Source organism: Lissotriton helveticus, chromosome 10, assembly GCF_964261635.1.
Source record: "Lissotriton helveticus chromosome 10, aLisHel1.1, whole genome shotgun sequence".
Lineage (NCBI taxonomy): Eukaryota > Metazoa > Chordata > Amphibia > Caudata > Salamandridae > Lissotriton > Lissotriton helveticus.
In genome coordinates this window covers 1,000,308,653-1,000,319,314 of record NC_136071.1, presented here as the reverse complement: position 1 = coordinate 1,000,319,314, position 10,662 = coordinate 1,000,308,653, and the positions used below count along the sequence as shown (strand labels likewise).

The 10,662-nt window shown below is 54.7% G+C and overlaps 1 protein-coding gene across 1 annotated transcript; it reads right to left on the bottom strand.

Moving 5' to 3' along the window:
* Nucleotides 1-1,183: 1,183 nt before the first annotated feature.
* Nucleotides 1,184-7,300, bottom strand: TWIST1 (twist family bHLH transcription factor 1). Its single transcript, XM_078664416.1, has 2 exons — nucleotides 6,600-7,300; nucleotides 1,184-2,122 (listed from the first exon to the last, which is right to left on the bottom strand). The coding sequence occupies exon 1, from the start codon at nucleotides 7,148-7,150 to the stop codon at nucleotides 6,632-6,634; it is 519 nt and encodes a 172-aa protein (XP_078520542.1). The 5' UTR covers nucleotides 7,151-7,300; the 3' UTR covers nucleotides 1,184-2,122; nucleotides 6,600-6,631.
* Nucleotides 7,301-10,662: the final 3,362 nt, after the last annotated feature.

The following is a 10,662-nucleotide window of genomic DNA, read 5'->3' as shown; positions in this document are numbered from 1 at the left end:
TTCAAACCTTTTGTATTGTACCTAAACAAAAGGGGTCACATTTATTGGAACATAGACATTCCGCGTTTTACAGAGACGCGCCTGGCATCGATTGCACCCCTAAGCTCAACAATGAGGGTCTGCAAAGAAGACCCGCCCCCATTATTTGGGGGCCCCCTCCTTTTCTGGCCTAATTGACCAGGAGATGGTTGGCCCTATTTATTCACCCAAGAACCTCTGGCGCTGTAGGTTGTGAGGAAAAGCTTGGTCTTTGGCCCAAACACCAAGCTTTTCCTCACAATCTACAGCACCCGAGCTTCTTGGGTGAATAAATACGTCCAGCCGGCTCCTGGTCAATTAGGCCAGAAAAGGAGCGGGCGACGTGGGGGAGATTGAGGGGTTGAAAAGCAAAAGGCACATAAACATACTACTGTGACCTACAGAGTGTGAGTGACTCGAACTCTTCCTAAAACTGTGCACTTTGAAACTACCAGACAGAGTCTCGGCTGTCGCACTTGGCTAAACTGTGTGAGTTTGTGTCCCGCTCTTAAAAGACATTGGCTCTGTTCCCTCGTGCGTGAGAAGTTTAAACATAAAAACAGACACATGACCCTCATTATACTGTATACAAGTTCCTTTAAAGATGCAGATTCCGGTAACCTTCTGCCTGCTGTAGCGCCTTCTTCGAAAGAGAAAGCAAGTACCTGACATTCTGATCGCCAGATGCTCGCGTCACTTCAACTCGAGGGGGTCCCTGCTTTATCCGAGCCCAGCTGTGAACTCTCACGAGAGCTCGAGCTGCACGCTACTACGGCGAGCTAAAGTGTTCTTTTTCTCGCCGGACCTTTCGCACATTTAGAAGAAGGCAAATGTTCCTCCTGGTGCATCCGTTCATTGGCCAAAAATAAAACGCCAATGGCCCAGCACATACCTGGCACTCGGACTCTGAGAAGAGGTTGACGGGTGGGCTGGGGGTCTTTGGGGGCGACAAACATTCGCCACAAGAAAAAGCAGAGTGGGAAATCAAGCAATAAATCTATCTCTGTAAATACGTGTCTGTCAGTAGCTGGTTTATTTGAGTTTTTCTGCCTCGTGTTTATGTTATCCACCCTCTCACGGGGCCTCTGCGACTAAACAAGCCGGTATTTATTTTATTTACTTCTGCCCAGAGCCGGGTAGGTTGGAAAAATAAAACGGCGGGCTCTTTAAGTTTCAGACATATTTATTTATGACAGAAAAATAATATGCAAAGATATTTACAAAACAATCATAAAAAATATTGAATGCATTTAGACACCGGATCTATTTGCATTTTTTTTTACATACGGATCATCAATAAATAAATAAAATGATTTCACTTTGTATCTGTTCTTCCAGAGGGAAAAAAAAAAGTGTATCACCGGACATGTCCCTAAAAGACAAGACAAGAAACGAAATGGCGCATCTGTAGAGGTTTTCGATTTCCTGTCCGGAAGAAGGGCGAATCCTCGGTACCTCCATTTGTTTGGTTTTTTTTATATTTACTTCTCGAGTGGCTTTTTGGTAGGCACGGCTGTGTGGAATGCTTGCATGCATAAGTACATTTTTTTTGTAATAAAAAAAATATAGACAATTCCAACATTCTTCGTCAATAAGGATGTTCCAGCACAGAGTGGAGAGTGGACAGTTCGACAGTGAGTGAGACTCATACTCAGGTCAGAGAGGCCACAGTTCGGCCCCTCTCCTTGGGTGAAGTTCGGTGCTCGGTGAGACTGAGAGGCCACCAGGGCCGGACAACCCTGCGCGCTTCTCCATGAGGGTGCAGCGTGGCGCCTGGTATGAGACTCGGGGGTACAGTTCGGCCCTCGCTGAGAGGCCAAAGCTCGGAGGTACAGTTCGGCCCTCGCTGAGAGGCAAAAGCTCAGAGGTACAGTTCGGCACTCGCTGAGAGACCACAGCTCGGCCTCTGCTCACAGTCCACTCCCTCCGTCACCCACGCTCTTGATTAAGTGCTCCCACAACAGCCCCCTCGGTCACCTGGCGTGTCCCGGAGCCCCGGAGTGTCCTGCTCGCCCCGGAGCCCCGGAGTGTCCCGCTCTGCGTCCTCCCAGCCCCGGTCCAGCTGCACATTGTCGGTCGCCGGCCGCGCTGGAAACGATGCAATCTGCGGAAGAAAAGAAAACACGTTCATTTCACTTGTTTTCAAAACACCCCTCTAGCTCTCGCCTATGAAACGCTTCAACAAATGACAGAAAACAAAAGCCTTTCAAAATGAACCCTCGAACCGAGGCTGAAAAGACAGATTTTATCCAGGGAGCTGGGCCCGGTGGGTGCGTGGGATGAGTGCATGGTATTACGTCGAGCCGCCAAAGTAACGGTTTCCTGACGCATGAAAATAAAAAATAAAAATAAAAAACAGGAAGGACGCGAGCACCAGAGTGGCAAAGTCCTTTAAAACTTTCATTTATAAATATGAATTACGGCATAGTTATTTCAAAATGTGCATTCTTACACCTGAATTAACAATGTGTCCCTTTAACAGACGTATTGCATGTGTTGGTGGTTGCGTGTTTCTTGGGGGAGGAAGTATTTTGAACCTTTTTCAACTATATAGTCAGGTCTTCTCATTCAATTCTCCTTTCACGCAAGTAGCCATTTTTCTCACAAATATACTTCGTCATTTCTGAAACCAAAACGTGATTCGCTGAGCAAGGCTGTCTCGGGTGTTTTTGTGTCAACGGGCGTCTAGATTTCTGCTGGCGTCGGCGCCCCTTTTTTAGCTCTGCCTGCACTGTCAGGCTCCCTTCCCCATGGTTCCTCCTGCAACCCTGGCGATGCGTGACTTTTTCAACCACTAGGTAGTAGGCTTTGGGGGACCCCGAATTTAACCTAGCCTGTCGTCGCTATTTGTTTAGGTCGGGGCTGTGTTTTTTTACCAGCCGATGCTCCCTGCTTGACCCGGCTGTGTCAGCTGGCCGGCTGCAGTCTCTGTCTACAGGCCACGTATGGAATGTGTATGTACGTGTCGTACATACACATTCCATACGTGGCTTGTAGACAGAGACTGCAGCCGGGCAGCTGGAATCGCCACCAGGGATACACCGGCTCAGAGCAAGCAGAGGAGTGAGAGGAAATGGGCCGGTTTAAAGGGCCGGGGTACTAATACCCTTCTATTCATTTACTGCCCTGTGCGTTTAATTTGTGGGGTTGCAGGAGGTATAAGGTGTGCAATGTATGAGCGTGCACTGGAAGGTAGTGCGTGCGCGTGTATGTGTGTGCAGTGTTTGTAGTGTGCATCTGTGTGTGCGGGGTAACGGGAGCGGACTGCACAGTCCTGCCGGCCTCCCCAAGGCCTTCTGTTCCAGCTCCTTGCCGTGTTGTTTGTGTTTGTCTGTAGTACAGCACCACAAACACGCATAATGAATCTAGACCAGTGCTCTAGGCATAAACAGCAATCTCTGGTTGGAGAGAATGTCTTTTTTTAACTGTAAATGTAAAGTGACTAGTGACTGTTCCAGGAATACTCTAAATGTCCCTGTCCTGTATAATAAATAATAGTATGTTTAATACATTATTTTATCCACGTCTCTTCGCATTCAGCGGAATCTCGGCGCCTTTGCCGGTGCTTTCACAAGTGTCAGATCTTGGGCTGGACACATTCAGGTGTGAGGGATGTGCAAAAGGTACCACCACACTACCGGGTGAAGTGTCAGATCTTGGCCTGGATGGCAACTAAGTACAGTGAGTGGTGTGAGGATTGTGCATAAGACCACAGACCTCACTACCCGACGAAGAGTGTCAGATCGTAGGCCGTCAGCACTCAGGTGTGAGGGTTGTACACAAGGCCGTAAAACACTGCCCCGTGAAGAGTGTAGTCAGATCTTTGACTGGATGGAACCGCAGTGCTGTGTGTGGTGTGAGGGTGGTAGGTAACACAACACCACACTACCCTGTGAAGAGTGTCAGATCTTGGTCTGGATGGCATCTGAGTACAGTGTGTGGTGTGGAAGTTGTACATTCGGCCGCAGCACACGACCAGGTGAAGTGTGTCAGATCTTGGTCTGGGTGGCATCTGAGTACAGTGTGTGGTGTGGAAGTTGTACATACGGCCGCAGCACACAACCAGGTGAAGTGTGTCAGATCATGGGCCGGCTGGCCCCTGAGTGCTGTGTAAAGTGTTAGGGTTGTATATAAGTCCGCACCCCCCTACCTGGTGAAGTGGCAAATCTTGGGCCGTCTAGAGTGTGGTTTGAGAGTTGTTGGTAAGGCACCGCCACACCACACTACCCGGTGAAGAGTGTCAGATATTGGGCCGACTGCCACCTGAGTGCTGTGTGTAGTGTGAGGGTTGTAGGCAACATCAAAATACACTACCTGGTGAAGAATGTCAGATCTTGGGTCGCTGGCACCTGAGTGCATTATGTGAACCTGCAGTTACACATTCATTCAGTGCCTGTGTTGGGCCTTGCTGGACCTTTGGGGTATGTGAGTTTCTGCCCAGGATCAGCTGGCATCTATCGCCAACTAAGCAATAGAAACGAACCCTACAGCAATAGTATTGAACAAGGGGCGCGGAGCGGTGCCGGGCTGAACTCGACTAGGTGCCTCCAACGAAGCATCATTCGGTGGGTTGGCAGTGGGTAAGGGGTCCGTGGTACGTGAGCACGGGACAGGGCCTGTTCCTACCCCCAGCATGTCCCAGACTCTCTCCAGCTCACCGGTGGCTTGAACTGAAGGGAGTGAACAGAGTAGAAGAGGCGGGAATGGGGCTGTCTCTGCGTGTGCAAAGGTGGATACACGTACTGAGATATCGGATAATACCGGCGCGAGGGCTGACCTGGCCCCGGCCTGGAGTGCCCATCGCAGGGCACAATGGATGCTGGGAGGTGGCCACTCCTTCCTTCCATGGTCTGTGTCCAGTCATTGCACAGGTGAATTGCTGGGGGGACCCAACCCTGCCTGCAGCCACAGACGCGCGCGCGTGTGTGTGTGTGTGTGTGGGGGGGGGGGGTAACACGTCTGGATTTTTACATGTAGTAGGTCACGGAGTGGAGGTCTTTGCTTACACCAGCCGTTGAGAATGGGGCGCCTAGAAGAGAGATGGGTTCGCGGGGCATATGTGGAAACATTTTGCAGCACTATAGATGCGTGCGCGGCCCCTGCTGCTGTTCTGTTATCTGGGGTTATGCGACCTGAACATCATTCTATTGCTTAATAGTGGCACATTTAATTTACAGTGTTCAGATTAAACAAAATTGAAGTGCGAAGCGCTACATGGAGCACCTTTTGTGTTAAGCCATTGAGCAATAACACGCATCGTGCTGAGGGAGCAGATATACAGAAAAAAAGGAGGGGTATCTCTGGAGGAAGCGGGGGTGAGGGTCCCCCGCAATCTAGGACCGGGTTCCTCCACATTAACAGACCCCAATACGCTCGGTGGGGTGGGGAAGTCTAATGGTGGGCAGTGTGTACGTCATTACTGTACTAATCGTCAGTTCCAATACACTTTAAGGTTGTGTGCTCCTATGATATGAAACGGGCAGGGACTACTTTAACATGCCCGCCGTTAACTGCTGATGCCAATTTAATGCCAGTCTGTATGCACTGTACACACACGCTTGGCAAGCCCCGGAACACTGGCCTCTACCGGTAGCCACTCACTCTCTGTATTAGTGAAATGTATTTTGGGTGAAAGCGACCATCCCTTGTCAGGGATAGCCTTGCAGTGGTGCCCCAGTGCCCACACGCAGTAGGGAAGCCTATCTCGTGCCAACAGTAAGTGTGCATGCGAGTAGGGGGCATTTTTGTGAGGAGTGGGCATTAAACAGCAGTGCACGTACACTGTGAACTAGTCGTCCTATGGCACGCCCCCGTGCTATGCGCCAGAGGTCATCGTCTGCAGCCACCAGCGGATGCGCGTAAGGCTTGTCTGCATGCATGTTGAGGGGGCCCCCTGACCCCCTTTAGACTGTGGGCTCTGAATGATGGGGCCATGCCTCTAAAAGACAACTCCACCCCGTAGTTCCGCAGTGGCTGTCGATGTTGGGAGTGTGCGGGGTACGTCAGGCCTCGCAGTGCACACAGTTTACGCTGTGAACAAACGCCTGGTTCTCGCCTGCGGCCCAAGGCCTCACCCCTATTGCGTGGACCAGACACCCTCAGTCACGTGATGAACGCATCTTGTGGTTTGGGGTGAGCATGGAGCAGGCGCCCTATCCTGCAGAGGCTGTCCCTGTGCATCACATGTATGGATTATATAAGTGCACACATTCTGCATGAGATGGTATTTGCCCTGCAGGCTCCGGCCCAGGAGTGAGGGGGCCCTAGCCACTAGTGCAACCCTCCACGCTTCAGTGAAGTGTATGTGGGTGTGAGGGACATGATACGCACACACAGTCTGCATGACGTGACCCTCACCTGCAGGCTCCGGCCCAGGAGACTAGTGCAACCCTCCATGCTGTAGTGAACAGTGTATGTGGGTGTGAGGGACATGATACGCACAGACATTATGCAGTCTCAGGCCCAGAGAGTGAGGGGGCTCTCGCCACTAGTGCAACCCTCCACGCTGCAGTAAAAAGTCAAGTGTATGTGGGTGTGAGGGACATGATACGCACACACAGTCTGCACGACGCGACCCTCACCTGCAGGCTCCGGGGCGAGGAGGCCCTCTGCCCTAGTGCGTGGACGTGGAGAGGGACCAGGCGCCCTCCATCCTCCAGACCGAGAAGGCGTAGCTGAGCCGCTCGTGGGCCACATAGCTGCAGCTGGCCATCTTGGAGTCGAGCTCGTCGCTCTGCAGCACCTGGTAGAGGAAGTCGATGTAGCGCGCAGCCAGCTTGAGGGTCTGGATCTTGCTGAGCTTGTCGGAGGGCAGCGTGGGGATGATCTTGCGCAGCGCCGAGAAGGCCTCGTTGAGGGACTGTGTACGCTGGCGCTCGCGCACGTTGGCCATGACTCGCTGCGTCTGCAGCTCCTCGTAGGACTGCGGGCTGGAGCCGGTGCTGCCGCCACCGCCGGCCGCCGCCCTGCGCGCCTTCTTGGCGCCCTCGGGGTCCTCGCTCCTGCGGCCGGACGCTCGGCGCTTGCGGCCCAAGGCGCTAGGCTGCTGCTGCGGCTGCTGCTGGCCCTCCTCTTCGCTGCTGCTCACACTGTCCGCTGGGGAGATTGGGGAGCTCGACTCTTCCTGCATCATTGTCCACCAGCACTGCGGGGGAGGCAGGGGGCGGGGGCCCGTCCCGGCCGCACTCGGGGCGCGCTCTCTGCCGCCTGGGCTGCGCGGGGTCCGGGGCCCGCCACCGTACCGGGAGTTTGCGCTCAAGTTTTCCGCGGACGCACGCACCGGAGCAGGGCAGGGTCTGGGGTCCGAGAGGCAGCTGGGCATCTTATACCGCTGGCCTGCGGACAGCCCGCAGCGCCGCCGCTCATTGGTGGGCTTCCCGTGACGTCACAGGGCCGGACTCAAACTTTGGGGAAAGTTTGAAGTGTGAGCAATGAGCGTGTAGAGCGGCCCCGGCGCTGGGAGGAGCTGCAGCTGTGCTAGGGCAGGGCATGCTGACCCCGAACCTACCGAAGTTCAGCTCCACTGGTCCTCTCTCCGTCCTCTCACTGTCCCTCTAGCGTGTGAGGAGCTACTGCCCTTCTGGTGCAGCGCATCCGAACGCCTCCACCTACCCGGGTCCGCTCCCTGACCCTCTCTCTTCTCCCTATCGTAACCCATGTACTTACCCCGGTTCAGCTCCTCTGGCCCCCTCCCTACTCACTGTCCTAACTGTACCTACCCTGGTTCAGCATCACCAGTACTCTGCCTACTCAGCAGTATCCTCCTAACCCCTTGTACCTGCCCCCGCTCGGCTTCTCTGCTCCTCTCCCGATGCAAACACTTGCATCGACCTCCGTTCAGCTCGTGCCAGCGCCTCTAGTCCTGTGAGGTCAGACCCGCTGCTCTTTCCCCGACATCTCGAGGAGCGGTGCCCTCCACGTGAGGGCAGTGCCTGTAACCCGTGCCCGCAGCTACTTCCGCCCATGCCGTGCCATCTCCTGTGGTCCAGACTCCATCATGCGAGGAGCAGGGCTGCTACCATCCTAAGCCCTGAACCAACCGGGGTCAGATGCTCAAGTCCGCTCCCTACCTCTCGAGGAGCTAAGCTCACCCTAGGAGGACGGGGAATCTAAGCCCTGTATCGACTTCCGCCCCGCTCGTGCCAGCTGCTGTGGTCCTCCCTGCCAGGTGAGGAGCTGCTGCCACTCTTGTACAGGACACCCTAACACCTGTCCCTCCCTGGGCCAGGTCCCCTGCTCCTTTCCCGACCAGTGAAGGAGCTGCGCTCACCCTAGGTGGTCAGGGCATAGTACCCCTAAAGCTACCCGGTCAGCTCGAGCTCCGTACCCCGGGTAGATCTGCTGCCTTGTTCTGGCACGAGCCACGACCCTTGTACATAACCCAGTCCCGGCACCGGGTCAGCACCTCTCTGCACCCTTCGGAGCGCTGTCCCCTCCTTCCAGCTGGACATCTATCCCCTGGTGCCCCGGTCAGCTCCTGGGGTGCTGTCACCACCCAGGGCGCAGCCGCCCCCTCCTCCGCTCAGAGGGTACACTGTCCACAGGGCCTGCTCCTCCCCGACAACCCAGCCCTCCTCAGTGCTCACCGGTCTCCAGCTCTGCGGATTACAAACTCCGACAAAAAGATGCTTTTCTGAGGTCAGAACTCCATTTATATTAATGGGATTGAATCCTTTCTGTTCTTTCATGGCAGATAGTGGCTCATTTCAGCGGAACTGCATGGTAAATCATTCTGTAATGTCTTCGCCATTTCGCCGCTTTCTGGTGTCTGTCAAGGATGTTATGACGCGTGACTTTTTTTCTCAGAAGCCTCGGTGTGTGACTTAATATCATGAAGACGTGAGCTGTGGTCCTGCTCTGCCAAGCGAGGATGGCATTGGGTGTGCGCTCTGTTTGCAACCACAGTCTGTGGTGGCATCGCGAGCCTGTAGCCCCTCGCGCACGTAGCCACGGGCCACAGAGACTGTGTGGACTTATGAGAAATAACGCACGGAGGCCGCGCAGCCAGGGGCCACAGAGACTGTCATGGCCTCCAGAGATCAGGAGCCATCTGGGGGCATGTACCCGAGGGGCCACAACAACGTACATAGCCTTATGAGACAAGGGGTCTCCAGGGCCACAGAGCCAAACACTACAGAGAAAGTGACAGCCTTATGAGACCAGGAGTCATCAGGGCCACAGTCAGACACCACAGAGACTCTCTTGTTATCGTGAACCCAGGAGCCACAAAGTCAAACACCACAGAGAGTGCGATAGCCTTATCAGACGAGGAGCCCACCTGGGTCAGGTAGTCAGACACCACAGGGACTGTCGTGTTATCGTGATACCAGCAGCCATGGGGCCACAGAGCCAGACACCACAGGGACTGTCGTGTTATCGTGATACCAGGGGCCCCGGGGCCATGGAGCCAGACACCATAGAGACTGACGTGTTATCGTGATACCAGGGGCCACGGGGCCATGGAGCCAGACACCATAGAGACTGACGTGTTATCGTGATACCAGGGGCCACGGGGCCATGGAGCCAGACACCACAGGGACTGTCGTGTTATCGTGATACCAGCAGCCACGGGGCCACAGAGCCAGACACCATAGAGACTGACTTGTTATCGTGATACCAGGGGCCCCGGGGCCATGGAGCCAGACACCACAGAGACTGACTTGTTATTGTGAAACCGGGGCCCCGGGGCCATGGAGCCAGACACTGCAGAGACTGACTTGTTATCGTGATTCCAGGGGCCCCGGGGCCATGGAGCCAGACACCATAGAGACTGACTTGTTATCGTGATACCAGGGGCCACGGGGCCATGGAGCCAGACACCACAGAGACTGACTTGTTATCGTGATTCCAGGGGCCACGGGGCCATGGAGCCAGACACCACAGAGACTGACTTGTTATCGTGATACCAGGGGCCACGGGGCCATGGAGCCAGACACCACAGAGACTGACTTGTTATCGTGATACCAGGGGCCACGGGGCCATGGAGCCAGACACCACAGAGACTGACTTGTTATCGTGATACCAGGGGCCACGGGGCCACGGAGCCAGACACCACAGAGACTGACTTGTTATCGTGATACCAGGGGCCACGGGGCCATGGAGCCAGACACCACAGAGACTGACTTGTTATCGTGATACCAGGGGCCACGGGGCCATGGAGCCAGACACCACAGAGACTGACTTGTTATCGTGATACCAGGGGCCACGGGTCCATGGAGCCAGACACAGCAGAGACTGACTTGTTATCGTGATACCAGGGGCCACAGGGCCACGGAGCCAGACAACACAGGGACTGTCGTGATATCGTGATACTACAGGATTCACAGAGTCAGACACCACAGTGAATGCGATAGCCTTATGAGAGAAGGGGCCACCTGGGCCACGTAGTTAGACACCACAGGGACTGACTTGTTATCGTGATACCAGGAGCCACAGGGCCACGCAGTCAGACACCACATAGGCCTGATGCCCCGTGAGAGCAGGAGCTGTCCAGGAGCAGGCAGCCGTGGGTCACAGATACTTCCGCCCAGGTGTCACATGAGAGAAGTCAGCCAAGGAGGACGGAGGTTGCCATGACTTTCTGGGGTCACGATCTCTATGGCACAGACAGAGTCGTGGCATGTACGCTCCCTGTGCCCACGGGGT

What these genes read in the sequence shown, in the direction of transcription:
- TWIST1 (XM_078664416.1), bottom strand. Translation starts at nt 7,150, where the DNA reads ATGATGCAGGAAGAGTCGAGCTCCCCAATCTCCCCAGCGGACAGTGTG.